This window comes from Stegostoma tigrinum, chromosome 32, assembly GCF_030684315.1.
Source record: "Stegostoma tigrinum isolate sSteTig4 chromosome 32, sSteTig4.hap1, whole genome shotgun sequence".
Lineage (NCBI taxonomy): Eukaryota > Metazoa > Chordata > Chondrichthyes > Orectolobiformes > Stegostomatidae > Stegostoma > Stegostoma tigrinum.
The window spans coordinates 11,615,684-11,631,952 of NC_081385.1; the positions used below are offsets into that span (position 1 = coordinate 11,615,684).

Sequence of the window (16,269 nt, forward strand, 5' to 3'; positions counted from 1 at the left end):
CCCCCCCCCCCCAACCCGACAGGAGGAATAGTTCAACACCTAAAGGTTTTTTCTGCTGTTCAATGAAATCATAGCTCCTTTGACTATGGCCTCAACTCCACCTTCCTGTCTACCACAATTATCTTTCAACTCCCTTCTCAGTCAAGTATCTACCTATCCCTCCCTTAAGAATATTGAATGATCTTGTCTGTCTTGGACTCTGAGGATGACTCAGGATTGTGAATGTGGAATGGAGAGAAAAATGTTTTCCACTTAAGTGGGAGATCCCTTATCTTAACCCCCCCCCCCCCACCATAGTTTCCAGTCTCTTCCAAAAAGCAAAAATATCCTTTCAGCCTCAATTCTGTCAGATCCCTCAGAATCTGATGCTTTCAACTGCATGGGCATCATTACCTACTGAGCACGAACTTTGCAATACCATAGTTTCCTCCCTTCAGACACTGCATAAAATCTTCCTCTTGTGCCACAGTGTCCCTACCTCTGAGCCAGGAGTCCTGGGCTCAAGCCCCATCTGCTATGATGTGCATCATAACAGGTTGACTAAGATAATTAAAATAAACTCTCCCTTTAACTGGGCTTTTTTTGGACCTCTTGATACAGTATTGCGTTCTGTTGCTCAGTGTTGTACTTTGTTTTGAAATGTTCTTTTGAAACCCCTCGGGACAATTAGTTACATCAGAAATATTACGTACACCTTGTAGAATGAAATGGCCTTTACAATACCCTAATAACATGTCTCCCATATCCTCAGCAGAACAGCACACTGATGTAGCATCCTTCCATTCAGCAGACTAGGCTGCATCCAATCCGTATCTATCCAAGTTAGCCTGTCAGTAATAAACCTCGGAACAGCTTTGAAATCTTGCAGAGTGGACCAGAGACTGTGTGGGTGGGTGTGCCAATATTTTTCAAACGACAGCAACTGGCAACTGTGCCTTATCCACCTCATGCTAGCACCTCAGAACTCTCGGCACAATGCACCAAGAGATCAGGGTCTTCACCTGAAAGCAAAGGGAGTGAATGAGCTCTAATCCACGCAGTGAGTTCACATCAGAACCTGCTGCTGACAGTGTAAGACCACGGAAGCTGTAGTTTACCAAAACAAAATGAAGTAATTTCAGAAAGCACACCCAAAAGCTTCCGCTGAGAAGAGAATCCTGCCGAGTGCAGTGTCCTTAGTGAGCAGCCTGGGAGGAAGTAGCACATGCAGACTTTTCCCATCGAATGCCTGAATTCCATTAGGCTAAGTCAGATCCCAAATACAAGGACAGGAATAAAACCTTAATATAAAAAAAAACTCAGTCACGCTCTGCAGCTTATCCTTCATTGGTACTCACACTTGTTCCTCCTACCCTGGAAGCAGTACTGAAAAAAAACAAGCTCTCCTTGCTGGAATGGGTAGTTAAAAAAACTTCTCATTTTCCAAAAGTTTCCTTTCAGCAGAGCGATTTTATACCCAGCACTAAGTTCAATGCAATACTCAGCCGACACCAATGTTTAGATAATCTTTATTTCTTTTAAACTGTAAATTATTACATTCCCTCCCATATTTGTAAAATGTGCCTCAGCAGCACAGCCAAGGAATTGGTATATAGTTCACAAAATAATCTTTCAATATAGTATCACTAACTTTGATAGGAACTCATCAATGAAATAGTTTGAAATCCATGTGACAGGATTCCACATTTACTTCTTGAACCCAAAGCCATTGTCCCAACAGAAATGTATCGTACACACTCCTGTAACTGCACCACAACAGCCTTTATTCCTGTCGCAGGGTTCCTGAGCAAAAGCCCAGTGACGGCATTTCCGGTGGATCAGCCAACAGACGACAGTTACAGATTCCAGTCATGAGGTTAGGATTGTGAGAACGAGGTTGCAAAGTTAAGTGTGCAACTTGGGCAGGTCTTCTGTTCCTTCAGCCACAGGGAGATACACTGCATCCAAGAAGAAATACAGAGAACACATAATGAGGAAATATTGCAAATATCAGCAAAGCAATTACAGCATGAAAACAGACAATTCAGCCCAACAAAGACTCATACAGCATGGAAACAGACCCTTTGCTCCAGCCTGTCCATGCCAACCGTAATTCCAAACTAATCTAGTCCCACCTACCTCTTCTTGGAGAACAGAAAACAACCAACTGATGGAGCTGAAGGGACAGTGCAGGATAGGGTAAAGACAAATTCACCACAGTCTTTCTGGACCCTAGGGCTGCTCTGCCATTAGAAAAAGAGAGAAAGAGACTACTGGTGGTGTTTTAACTTGACGGTCAACCATGTCTCATGGTGAGGGGAGAGACTGACAAGGTGGCACCTTCATGGCAACCATGAGAATTGAGCCCACTCTGTATCAAACCAGCTCCCCAGGCAAGGGCACAGGCTAAGGACAGAGGCTTCCTCTGTTCATTCACAGGATGAGGGTGTTGCTGGCTAGGCAGCATTTATTGCCCTAATTGTTCTGAGTCACCCCCATTGCTGTTGCTCTGGAGTCACATGTAGGCCAGACCAGGTAAGATGACAGTTTCCCTCCCTAAAGGACCTTGGTGAACCAGATGGGTTTTTTTTCGACAATGGTCATTAGATCCTTAATTTGAGATATTTTTATTGAATACAAATTCCACCATCTGCTATAGCGGGATCTGACCCAGGTCCCCAGAATGTTAGGTAACAAGATGTAGAGCTAGATGAACACAGCAGGCCAAGAAGCATCAGAGGAGCAGGAAAGCTGACATTTCGGCCTAGACCCTTCTTCAGAAAATTTTTTGAAAAAGGGTCTAGGCCCGAAATGTCAGCCTTCCTGCTCCTCTGATGCTGCTTGGCCTGCTGTGTTCATCCAACTCCACACTTTGTTATCTCAGATTCTCCAGCATCTGCAGTTCCTACTATCCCCAGAATGTTATCTGGGTCTCTAGATTAACAGTTCAGCGGGAATACCACTAGGCCAGCGCCTCCCCACACTCTTGTAACTGCACCGCAAGAGCCTTTACTCCTTTGAAAGATCTGACTGAACATAAGGATCAAAACAGCCAAGTTGCTTACATTCTCTATTTAATCTCCATCTCTGTTAAGGACAATTCTTTCCCCACTGGTTATGGATACAGTCCTTAATCATCACAGTCAGTGGCCTTTCTTTAAACATGCTCCGAGCCACTGATCATCGAAAAACTGGTACACCATGAAGAATGTACCAACAGGGTTTGGACCTATTCTCATCAAAAACCACAGCCATGCTGCTCCCAGAGAGGGTTACTGCTTCAGCGAGCAAGGACAGGAACTCCATTCTTTCATGGGGTGTGGGCATAGCTGGGCAATACCAGCATGCTGGATGTGAGTTTGCTCGCTGAGCTGGAAGGTTCGTTTTCAGACGTTTCGTCACCATTCTAGGTAACATCATCAGTGAGCCTCCGACGAAGCGCTAAGGCTCACTGATGATGTTACCTAGAATGGTGACGAAACGTCTGAAAACGAACCTTCCAGCTCAGCGAGCAAACTCACATCCAGAACCTCAACCGGAGCTACAAATCTTCTCAAAACTCACTAATACCAGCATTTACTGCCTAATTTCCTTTGATCTGAATTGTTTCCTGAGCTATTTCGGAGGGCAATTAGGTCAAACATATTGCTGTGGATGTGGAGTCACACAGTCATGATGCCGCTAGCTCCCCATTTCCCTAAAATAAGGGATATACAGATGGAAATCTTTAACAAGAACTTAGCAATGAACTTTTTAATTCATTCGAGAGCCTTGGGCAGGACTGACTAGACCAGTACTTACCTAATTGTTAAGAGTCTACCACATTACTGTGAGCCTGGAGTCAGACCAGACCAGACTTATCTAAGGATGACAGACTTCCTTCTCAAACAAGACATCTATGAATTAGGGTAATAAAACGTGAGGCTGGATGAACACAGCAGGCCAAGCAGCATCTCAGGAGCACAAAAGCTGACGTTTCATCAGACCCTTCATCAGAGAGGGGGATGGGGTGAGGGTTCTGGAATAAATAGGGAGAGAGGGGGAGGCGGACCGAAGATGGAGAGAAAAGAAGATAGGTGGAGAGGAGAGTACAGGTGGGGAGGTAGGGAGGGGATAGGTCAGTCCAGGGAAGACAGACAGGTCAAGGAGGTGGGATAAGGTTAGTAGGTAGGAGATGGAGGTGCAGCTTGGGGTGGGAGGAAGGGATGGGTGAGAGGAAGAACAGGTTCGGGAGGCAGAGACAGGCTGGACTGGTTTTGGGATGCAGTGGGTGGAGGGGAAGAGCTGGGCTGGTTGTGTGGTGCAGTGGGGGGAGGGGACAAACTGGGCTGGTTTTGGGATGCGGTGGGGGAAGGGGAGATTTTGAAGCTGGTGAAGTCCACATTGATGCCATTGGGCTGCAGGGTTCCCAAGCGGAATATGAGTTGCTGTTCCTGCAACCTTCGGGTGGCATCATTGCGGCACTGCAGGAGGCCCATGATGGACATATCACTGTATCCACTGTACCCGGTGTGGCTTCCTCTACATTGGGGAAACCAAGCGGAGGCTTGGGGACCACTTTGCAGAACACCTCCGCTCGGTTCGCAATAAACAACTGCACCTCCCAGTCGCGAACCATTTCCACTCCCCCTCCCATTCTTCATATGACATGTCCATCATGGGCCTCCTGCACTGCCACAATGATGCCACACGAAGGTTGCAGGAACGTCAGCTTTTGTGCTCCTGAGATGCTGCTGGGTCTGCTGTGTTCATCCAGCCTCACATTTTATTATCTTGGATTCTCCAGCATCTGCAGTTCCCATTATCACATCTACGAATTAGATCAGTTTTTACAACAAATCCGCAGTCGTTTCATGGTCACCAGACTTGGGTAGGATTTGAAGCCACGTCCACAGAACATTAGCCTGGGGTTTTAGGTTATGGGTGGTCATTACAACAATCTGCCCTTGGCCATTTGCTGATGTGTGCAGCACTGGGCTAGGATTGTGATGCGTGTGTCTGTGTCTGTGACGTTCAAGGTAGCATTGCTAACCTCTCATCAGCTTTGTGTCTTAAACTCCCGGGACACTGAGCATTAAAGTTAAATGATTTGTTCATGTTCCCATTGTCCTATGGTCTATATTTGGGTTCGTTACTCAGTGTAGGGACAGGGACGGGCATCTTGGTACCACCGTAGCTCTGGCAGCTTCTGGGAATGAGAATAACCTGTGGTTCCCCACACACTCAGTATACAGTGACACGCTGCTGGGAAGGGGTACCTCTGGAGCGGAGGGTTAACTGAACTGGGAACCCATCCAAAGCTGAATAGCCAGCTGTTCAGGCCAGTCCTGCATCAAACCACAATCCAATTAGAGCGTCAGTGCCTGCGGGAGGAGGGCGGGGGGGAGAGAGAGAGAGAGAGATGAGAATAAAAAGAGGAAAAGAGCCCAATCCTTTACCTCCCTGTGGTATTTGTGTCCACATTTCATTACAAACAGACGACTCGTGGTGAGTTCCTCCTGGCAAATCACACAGGGATCTTCATCCTCCAAGGAAGCAAGGAACATGTTAAGCAAGGTGCTGGACAGGTCATTCACACCATCGCAGATTGTCACTGTGTTATACAAATCTCGGCACACAATGCTATTAAGCCACTGTGACCATCCTATGTTGTGAAAACTGCATGTTTTCTTTTTGGAAAATAAACTGAGAAAACTAAGTTTGCACACAGATGCATTGCAGAGAACATACTGAGTATTTCACATTCGAGTCACAGTCATAAAGTTACACAGCACAGAAACAGACCCTTCAATCCAACAAACCTAGGCTGACCAGATATCCTAAATAAATCCAGTCCCGTTTGCAAGCAGATGACTCATATCCCTCCAAACCCCTCTAATCATATACTCCTTCAGATGCCTTTTACGTGCTGTAATTGTACCAACCTCCACCAGTTCCTTTGGCAGCTCATTCCATACACACACCACCCTCTGCATGAAAATGTTGCCCCTTATGCCTGTTTTAAAACTTTCCCCCTCAATTTAAACCTATGCCCTCCAGCTTTGGAATCCCCCAGCCTGGGGAAAAGACCTTCACTACTCATCCTATCCATGTTCATGATTTTATAAACTTCTCCAAGGTCATCCCTCAGCCTCCCACACTCCAGGGAAAATAGCCCCAGCCTATTCAGCCTCTCCCTATAGCTCAAACCCTCCAACCCTGGCAACATTCTTATGAATCTTTTCCGCACTCTTTCAAGTTTCAGAACATCCTTCCTAGAGCAGGGAGACCAGAACTGAACAGTATTCCAAAAGTGGCTTAACCACCGTTCTGTACAGCCATAACATGATGTCCCAACTCTTTCACTCAATGCACTGACCAATGAAGGCGAGCATATCGAATGCCTCTTCACCAACCTGACTCCGTCTGACTCTACTTTTAAGGAAATATGAACCTTGAAGATTAAATAAAGTGGAACTGTGCCGTTCACACTTGTTTTTAAACACAAGATCACAACTCTTGCATGATCTGGCTTTGATACTAGGTGCCCTTGGGTTGAAAAGCTGCCTAGCAACAGCTTTCAGATTTTTAAGTTGCAGTTTGTCATTCATCTGAATAGGTCAGCTGTATCTGGAACTCCAGAAATTCCACAAGGAAATATGGGCCTATTTCTTAACCTGAGTGGGAACAAAAAAAACACTCAAAGACTCCGAAATGAAGCACTTCCAACTCAAGCAAAGGCCTAGGTCCAATTGACCAGCTACCAAATTAAGGATCGCTCGCAAACAGCAACAATGAAATATCATGAAAAAAAACTGCGAAAAAGTCACCTCATTCATCATTGTCGCTTGGACTCATGTTTTCCACTCATGATATTTCTACAGAACTATCTATCTTGTGTATCCTACTTGTGAATGAATGTGTGTGTGTTTGGGTTTAAAGAGCATGTAGTTTAAGTTTGTTTAGTAGTAGTTAATATTTTGGCACTCATTAAATAATTACATTTATAATTAATACTTTTTTTCTTGTTTATTGATAGAACTTGGTGCGGGTTTCTTTTGTCGAGATAGCAGTTAAAGTCAGGCAATTTAAATATTCCCGTGATTCAATTGGTCATTTATATTTGTGAAAGTTCATCCCTGTTTTTATCCTAAATGTTCAGTGTTCTGACATTTTTGTGGCTCCACTACTTGACCTGAACTACATCTAATAGTTGCCAACTCCTTGCTTTTTCTAATTTAACAGTCTTAAATAAAAACCCAGAATCTAACCTAAGACAAAAAGGTGTAGAGCTGGATGAACACAGCAGGCCAAGCAGCATCAAGGAGCAGGGCCTAGACCCTTCTTCAGAAATGCCAGAATCTAACCTATCCTGTTCTGCTGAGATGAAAAGAGGGTGGCAGGAAATCTTCCACGTCGGGCAGCATTTCAGGAGAAAGTAGCTGAGTTAACTTTCCAGGTTGATGACCCTTCATCGGACCAGTTCTGATAAAAAGTTATTAACCTCAAACATTAACTCTGCTTCTCTCCCCATAGACTCTGCCACAACTATCTAAGATTTCTAAGACGTCCTGTTTTCATTTCTGATTTCCAGTATTGGTGGTATTTCGCTTTGGAATTACTCTTTTACTAGCTTGTTCCAATTTTAATTCCATGTTTAAGGCTCTGTGTTTTGGTTTCTCTAAGTGGATGAGAATTTTGGCATTCCCGTTATATTTGTTGACTTCGTTCCTATCTGTAGAACTTCGTGTGTTGTCCAAATTGAGCTATCATCAATAGTCTACACACTTTGTTTGAGCTAGAAATTCCCTCCTGCATGATTCCTTGTTCCCTTATTCTGATGGTGTGGAATTTTTACTGATATTTGTCCTCATCATTGTAAATATTCACCGAATGATATACGTCAAAGAGGTTTTGGGGAACTGTCTGATAATAATGAGATGGCACAACATCCTTTCACATAGGCTCCATTCCAAGATATGATTGCAGAAAAAAACTGCTCTACTGGTTATTATAGTTCTTTCAGTTTGCAGTTTTAACCCACTTTTGAGTGGGGCATGAACTTAACGTGTTTCTGAGGAAAACTGCAAGAAAAAAAAAAGACCAATACACACAAACCACCCATATGCACACACAAAACGAGAAAGGAATACCTGAAGGCCTGGCTCAGGATTGACTCCACTTTGATGGGACAAACCCGTGGAGTATCCAGGCTGATTGGTCAAGGAATCTGGTGTAATGTTTCTCCACGTTGCTGAAGGTAACATTGGATCAGCTGGTAGGCTTGAAAAATCCAGATTACTATTCTGTGGGAGAACAAAGACATAAATGATGTCAACTTTAATCCCATCCTGAGAAACAAAAATTTTTAAAACAAAAGGTTATACAGACCCAACAACTGTAATTAAACCTAGTTAACATGAGGCATTAGTTTTAATGTAACCTGGTGTAAACCAAGATGCATCAAAGTGAAACTCAGTTTGGAGATTACGCCACATCTCAGCCCACTAGGATTTCCTTCACTCCCCATTTATAGGAGTGTTGTCTACAGCAATTGGCTATCAGGTAAATCCTGAACAAAAAGACTCAAGAAAAGTTTAATCTCACCATCACAACCTTATGATGTATGACATTCTGACTGCCCCCTTCCAAACAGAAAAGAGCCTAAAACATGATGACAGTCAACTCATTCACTTGCAGAAATCATTTAATGCATAAATAGCTCTTTAAATTGGAAACTTACACAAACCACTGACTGATAAAGATTCAGTCAAGTCTGGGGTTCAGATATTTTTGTATGCTTTCGAGCAGAATATTCAACAAGTTTACCTACGTTTATACAGTGCCTTTCGCTGAATATGGTTTTGGCTATGTCAAAGGAGACTGGTTTGAATAGAGATGGGAAACAGATGGTTTTCACAATTGAGCGCAGTGTTCAAATTCTACTTCTTGATAAGTTTTGCGATATGATAAAGCATATGTTAAGTGCTATGATGGAAACTACTGCCCAAACAGAAACAAAATTGAAGAAAATTTTAGAACTAAGTCAAAAGATTGCTCACTTCAGTGTCCAACAGGATGACTCCAGTTAACACTGCTCCAAATATTAGAATTACTGCAACTTGCAAATTGGTACAAGTCCCTTGGGGTAATCTAGGGGAGGCAAAGGCCTAGTGGTATTATTGTGAGACTATTAATCCAGAGACTCTGCTAATCTTCTTGGCTAAGGGTTCAAATCCTGCCATGGCAAATGGTGGAATTTGAATTTAGTTTAAAAAAAATTCTAGAATTACGAATCGAGTGAAGACCACGAAAGCATATTGCTGGTTGTCGGAAAAACCTGCCTGGCTTCTAATGTCCTTTGGTGGTGGAAATCTACCATTCTCATTAGATTTAGCATACACGTGACTCCAGACCCACAGCAACATGGATGACTCTCAATTGCCCTCTGGGGTACAAGGGGAGCTAAGAACAGGCAATAAATGCTTTCCAGACAGCAAAACCCTCGTCCCCTGAGTGTATTTTTAAAAAATGAATCTCAGATAGCAATAGCATACAAATGGCTCCTATTCACTTACGGCAAGTAGTGGGTGATGGTTTTTGATAAGGACTGATACTTGACTGATGATCTGTTCAAAGGACAGTCCAGACAATGAGTTATTGTTCAGAGCACGGACTTGCCGTAGTAAGATGATCATTGTTTCCCTGATCAGAAAAGAATTAAAAAACATGAGGCTACACTAATAACTTAAGAGCACAAGGTTCCTTCAAGACTAGATACACCAGGTTCTCTTCGCATCCATTCCAGGCAGACAATAAACAACTCTCAATTTGTGGAAAGTACATGCTGCTAAAAAAAAAGGTATACTGAATTGACAGAATCATAGAAAAGGCAAACAGAGGATTTGATACTACAACTCAATTCATGCTCAGCCTCCAATTTCCTTCCCTGCTCAAACTGGCATTAACTTGCTCAATCTTTCAGGCGTAAGGTTAAACAATCAATACAAACAGATTCTTTGACTACAGGAGGTATCACAGCCATAGCCACAGCCGCAAATGCCCAGTCGGGTTTGCAATCAGCTCCCTGGAAAAAACAATTAGACTGGGTAGCCCCTCCCAATCAGCACCTCTACTTGTGCATGAAGAGAATCACACCGATCAGCAACACTCTCCATGGTTTAATCGTCTGACCAGGATTCAGATGAGGAAATGCCACGTGGCTTAGGTACCAGACGGTTCTTGGCACAACCAGGTGCCTTCAAGAAAGGAGGAAAATAGGTGAACGGACCAACTCGATTCTGAAGGAAAACATATTCCCAAACCACATGAGAGGCTTAACAGTGGCTCAATGGTTAGCATTGCTACCTCACAGTGCCAGGAACCAGGATTTGATTCCACCCTCGGGCAAGTGTCTGTGTGGAATCTGCACATTCTCCGTGTCTGCGTGCGTTTCCTCCAGGTGCTCCGGTTTCCTCCCACAGTCCAAAGTTGTGCAGGCTACGTGGATCGGCCATTGGAAACTGCCCATAGTGTTCAGGGATGTGTAGATTAGGGGCATGTGACTGGATGGACCTGTTGGGCCGACGGGGCTGTTTCCACACTGTAGGGATTCTATGATTAATTGACCCAATAGATGGCTCACAACAACTTACATTTATATGGCATCTTTCACCTAATGGAATGTTCCAAGGATCTTCACAGCAGTAACACAAAATACAAAACCAAGCCACAAGAGATTAATTCGGAGACTGAAAACATGGTAAAAGATACAGGTTTTAAGGGAAGTGAAAGGGAATGGCTTCGGAATGCTGTTCCCAAGCTCAGAGCCCAGACAACTGAGGGAAAAGTCACCACAAGCAAAGCAATTTAAACTGGAGATGCTCCAGATCCCAGAATTACAGGGCCACAGATCAGAGAGTTGGGTCACTGAAGCTTAGAAGCTATGGGAGAGGGCACCCGCAGGGCGAGCAAAGAACAACTAAGAACAAAGAAAATTACAACACAGGAACAGACCCTTCGGCCCTCCAAGCTTACTGATCCAGATCCTCTATCTAAACCTGTTGTCTATTTTCCAAGGGTCTGTATCCTTCCGCTCATTGCCCCCATTCATGTATCTGTCGAGATACATCTTAAACATACTATCATGCCCGCCTCTACCAGCTCCGCTGGCAACGCATTCCAGGCACTCAGCACCCTCTGTGTAAAGAGTTTTCCACACATATCTCCCTTAAACATTTCCCCTCTCACCTTGAAATCATGATCCCTAGTAACTGAGTCCCCCACTCTGGGAAAAAGCTACTTGCTAACTACCCTGTCTATGATTTTGTAGACCTCAATCAGGTCCCCCCTCAACCTCCATCTTTCTCATGTAAATAATCCTAATCTACTCAATCTCACTTCATAGCTAGCGCCCTCTATATCAGGCAACATCCTGGTGAACTTCCTCTGCACCCTCTCCAAAGTATCCACATCCTTTTGGTAATGTGGCGACCAGAACTGTATGCAGTATTCCAAATGTGGTCAACCCAAAGTTCTATACAACGGTAACATGACCTGCCAACTCTTGTACTCAATAACCCCTCCGGGTATTGAATGAATGAAAACATGCCATATGCCTTCGCGACCACTCTATCAACCTGCGTTGCCACCTCCAGGATACAATGGACCTGAACACCCAGATCTCTCTGTGCATCAATTTTCCCCAGGGCTTTGGCATTTACCATATAGTTCACTCTTGAATTGGATCTTCCAAAATCCATCATCTCGCATTTGCCTGGATTGAACTCCATCTGCCATTTCTCCACCCAACTCTCCAATCTATCTATATTCTGCTGCCTTCTCAGGCAGTCCCCTTCACTATCTGCCACTCCACCAATCGTACTGTCATCTGCAAACTTGCTAATCAGACCATCTATACCTTCCTCCAGATCATTTATGTATATAACAAACAAGTGGCCACAACACGGATCCCTGTGGAATACCACTGGTCACAATTCTCCATTTTGAGAAGCTCCCTTCCACTACAACTCTGTCTCCTGTTGCCCAGCCTGTTCTCTATCCATCTAGCTAGTACACTTTGGACCCTGTGCGACTTCACTTTCTCCATCAGCCTACCATGGGGAACCTTATCAAACACCTTACCGAAGTCCATGTATATGACATCTACAACCCTTCCCTCATCTATCAACTTTGTCACTTCCTCAAAGAATTCTATCAAATTGGTAAGCCATGACCTTCCTTGCACAAAACCATGCTGCCTATCAGTAATAAGCCATTTACTTCCAAATGTAAATAGATCCTATCCCTCAGTATCTTCTCCAGCAGCTTCCCACCACTAACATCAGGCTCACTGGTCTATAATTACATGGATTATCTTGCCACCCTTCGTAAATAAGGGGAAAACATGAGCAATTCTCCAGTCCTCCGGGACCTCACTCGTGCTCAAGGATGCTGCAAAGATATCTGTTATTTCCTCTCGCTTCCCTCACTAACCTGGGACAGACTTGATCCGGACCTGGGGACTTGTCCACCCTAATGCCTTTCAGAATACCCAACATTTCCCCCCTCCTTATGCTGACTTGACCTAGAGTAATCAAACATCAATCCCTAACCTCAACATCCATCATGTCCCTCTCCTCAGTGAATACCGACGCAAGGTACTCATTAAGAATCTCACTCATTTTCCCTGACTCCTTGCATAACTTCCCTCCTTTGTCATTGAGTTGGTCAACCCTTTCTCTAGTTACCCTCTTGCTCCTTATGTATGAATAAAAGGCAGGCTTTGGGGTTTTCCTTAACCCTGTTTGCTAAAGATATTTTATGACCCCTTTTAGCCCTCTTAATTCCTTGCTTCAGATTGGTCATACTTTCCCGATATTCTTCCAAAGCTTCGCCTGTTTTCAGTCGCCTAGACCTTATGTATGCTTCCTTTTTCCTCTTTGCTAGTCTCACAATTTCACCCGTCATCCATAGTTCCCTAATCTTGCCCTTTCTATGTCTCATTTTCACAGGGACATGTCTGTCCTGCACTCTAATCAACCTCTCTTTAAAAGCCTCCCACATATCAAATGTAGATTTACCTTCAAACAGCTGCTCCCAATCCACATTCCCCAGCTCCTGCCAAATTTTGCCAGAGTTGGCCTTCCCCCCAATTCAGCACTCTTCCTTTAGGACCACTCTCGTCTTTGTCCATCAGTATTTTAAAATTTACAGAACTGTGATCACTATTCCCAAAGTAATCCCCTACTGAAACTTCAACGACCTGGCTGGGCTCATTCCCCAACACCAGGTCCAGTATGGCTCCTTCCCGAGTTGGACTATTTATGTACTGCTCTCAAAAACCCTCCTGGACGCTCTTTACAAATTCTGCTCCATCTAAACCCCTAAGTGAAGTCATGGAAGGCTTTGAAAACATGGAAAAGAATTTTAAAAACAAGATATGTAGATAGGCCAACAAGGGGCAAAGCCACATTAGCTTTGGTACTGGGTAATGAGCCTGGCCAGGTGTTAGATTTGGAAGTAGGTGAGCACTTTAGTGATAGCGATCACAATTCTGTTATGTTCACTTTAGTGATGGAAAGGGATAGGTATATACCACTGGGCAAGAGCAATTACGATGAGATTAGGCAAGACTTAGGGAGCATAGGATGGGGAAGGAAACTGCAGGGGATGGGCACATTAGAAATGTGGAGCTTATTCAAGGAAAAGCTCTGTGTGTCCTAGATAAGTATGTACCTGTCAGGCAGGGAGGAAGCTGTAGAGTGCTGGAGCCACGGTTTACGAAGGAGGTGGAATCTCTGGTCAAGAGGAAGAAGGCGGCTTATGTTAGGATGAGATGTGAAGGCTCAGTTAGGGCTGTTTGCTAAAGATATTTTATGACCCCTTTTAGCCCTCTTAATTCCTTGCTTCAGATTGGTCATACTTTCCCGATATTCTTCCAAAGCTTCGCCTGTTTTCAGAGAACTAAAGAGAGAGCTCAGAAGAGCCAGGAGGAGACATGAGAAGTTGTTGGCGGACAAGATCAGGGTAAACCCTAAGGCTTTCTATAGGTATTTAAGGAATAAAAGAATGACAGAAGTAAGATTAGGCCCAATCAAGGATAGTAATGCTAAGTTGTGTGTGGAGTCAGATGAGATGGGGAAGCGCTAAATGAATATTTTTCAACAGTATTCATTCTAGAAAACGACAATGTTGTCGAGGAGAATACTGAGACACAGGCTACTAGACTAGGTGGGATTGAGGTTCTCAAGGAAGAGGTATTAGAAATCCTTCAGAGAGTGAAGATAGATAAGTCTCCTGGGCTGGATGGGATTTATCCTTGGATCCTCTGGGAAGCTAGGGAGGAGACTGCCGAGCCGTTGGCATTGATCTTTAACTCTTCATTGTCTACAGGAATAGTGCCAGATGACTGGAGGATAGCAAATGTGATTCCCCTGTTCAGGAAGGGGAGTAGAGACAACCCTGGTAATTATAGACCAGTGAGCCTTACCTCAGTTGTTGGTAAAGTGTTGGAAAAGGTTATAAGGGATAGGATTTATAATCATCTAGAAAAGAATAAATTGATTAGGGATAGTCAGCACAGTTTTGTGAAGGGAAGGTCGTGCCTCACAAACCTTATCGAGTTCTTTGAGAAGGTGACCAAACAGGTAGATGAGAGTAAACCGGTTGATGTGGTGTAAATGGATTTCAGCAAGGCGTTCGATAAGGTTCCCCACAATAGGCTATTGTACAAAATGCGGAGGAATGGAATTGTGGGAGAAAAAGCAGTTTGGATCGGAAATTGGCTTGCTGAAAGAAGACAAAGGGTGGTAGTTGATGGGAAATGTTCATCCTGGAGACCAGTTACTAGTGGTGTACCGCAAGGGTCCGTGTTGGGTCCACTGCTGTTTGTCATTTTTATAAATGACCTGGATGAGGGCGTAGAAGGATGGGTTAGTAAATTTGCAGACGACACTAAGGTCGGTGGAGTTGTGGATAGTGACGAAGGATGCTGTAGGTTGCAGAGAGACATAGAGAAGCTGCAGAGCTGGGCTGAGAGATGGCAAATGGAGTTTAATGCAGACAAGTGTGAGGTGATGCACTTTGGTAGGAGTAACCGGAAGGCAAAGTACAGGGCTAATGATAAGATTCTAAGCAGTGTAGATGAGCAGAGAGATCTCGGTGTCCAAGTACACAGATTCTTGAAAGTTGCCACCCAGGTTGACAGGGCTGTTAAGAAGGCATACAGTGTTTTAGCTTTTATTAATAGAGGGATCGAGTTCCGGAACCAAGAGGTTATGGTGAAGCTGTACAAAACTCTGGTGCGGCCGCACTTGGAGTATTGTGCACAGTTCTGGTCACCGCATTATAAGAAGGATGTGGAAGCTTTGGAAAGGGTGCAGAAGAGATTTACTAGGATGTTGCCTGGTATGGCAGGAAGGTCTTACGAGGAAAGGCTGAGGGACTTGAGGCTGTTTTCATTAGAGAGAAGAAGGTTGAGAGGTGACTTAATTGAAACATATAAAATAAACAGAGGATTAGATAGGGTGGATAGGGAGAGCCTTTTTCCTAGGATGGTGACGGCGAGCACGAGGGGGCATAGCTTTAAACTGAGGGGTGAAAGATATAGGACAGATGTCAGAGGTAGTTTCTTTACTCAGAGTGTAGTAAGGGTATGGGACGCTTTGCCTGCAACGGTAGTAGATTCGCCAACTTTAGGTACATTTAAGTCGTCATTGGATAAGCATATGGACATACATGGAATAGTGTAGGTTAGATGGGCTTGAGATCGGTATGACAGGTTGGCACTCCATCAAGGGCCGAAGGGCCTGTACTGTGCTGTAATGTTCTATGTTCTATATCACTTGACTGGGACTCAATGTATGTCAGTGAGTGGAGGTAGGTGAAGTAGCTCATTATGAGTTCAGACTGGGGCAGCATAATTTTGTTTATGAGTTTTGAGAAGATTTGTAGCTCAGGTTGAGGTTCTGGATGTCAGTTTGCTCGCTGAGCTGGAAGGTTAGTTTTCAGACGTTTCGTCACAATTCTAGGTAACATCACCAGTGAGCCTCCAACGAAGCGCTGGTGTTATGTCCCGCTTTCTATTTATCTGTTTAGGTTTCCTTGGGTTGGTGATGTCATTTCCTGTGTTTGTGATGTCATTTCCTGTTCTTTTTCTCAGAGGATGGCAGATTGACTCCGAATCAATGTGTTTGTTGATGGAGTTCTGGTTGGAATGCCATTCTTCTAGGAATTCTCGTGCGTGTCTCTGTCTGGCTTGTCCTAGGATGGATGTGTTGTCCCAATCAAAGTGGTGTCCTTCCTCGTGTG

General features: G+C 44.2%; 1 protein-coding gene across 4 annotated transcripts in view; it reads right to left on the bottom strand.

Annotated features, from left to right (window-relative positions):
* Positions 1–1,496: 1,496 nt before the first annotated feature.
* The window catches only part of LOC125466869 (E3 ubiquitin-protein ligase TTC3-like), a 127,799-nt gene continuing 113,026 nt past the window's right edge, over positions 1,497–16,269 (bottom strand). For 3 of the 4 annotated variants that reach the window (XM_059639115.1, XM_059639114.1, XM_059639116.1), the window contains exons 35-38: positions 9,537–9,663; positions 8,112–8,264; positions 5,418–5,504; positions 1,497–1,937 (exon numbers count right to left, since the gene is read on the bottom strand). In XM_059639115.1, coding sequence (XP_059495098.1) covers positions 1,857–1,937; positions 5,418–5,504; positions 8,112–8,264; positions 9,537–9,663 — 448 coding nt within the window. In that variant the 3' untranslated portion in view covers positions 1,497–1,856. Of the gene's footprint in view, positions 1,938–5,417; positions 5,505–8,111; positions 8,265–9,536; positions 9,664–16,269 lie in introns of those variants that run through there. The other variant, XR_009442873.1, reaches the window with a different exon arrangement.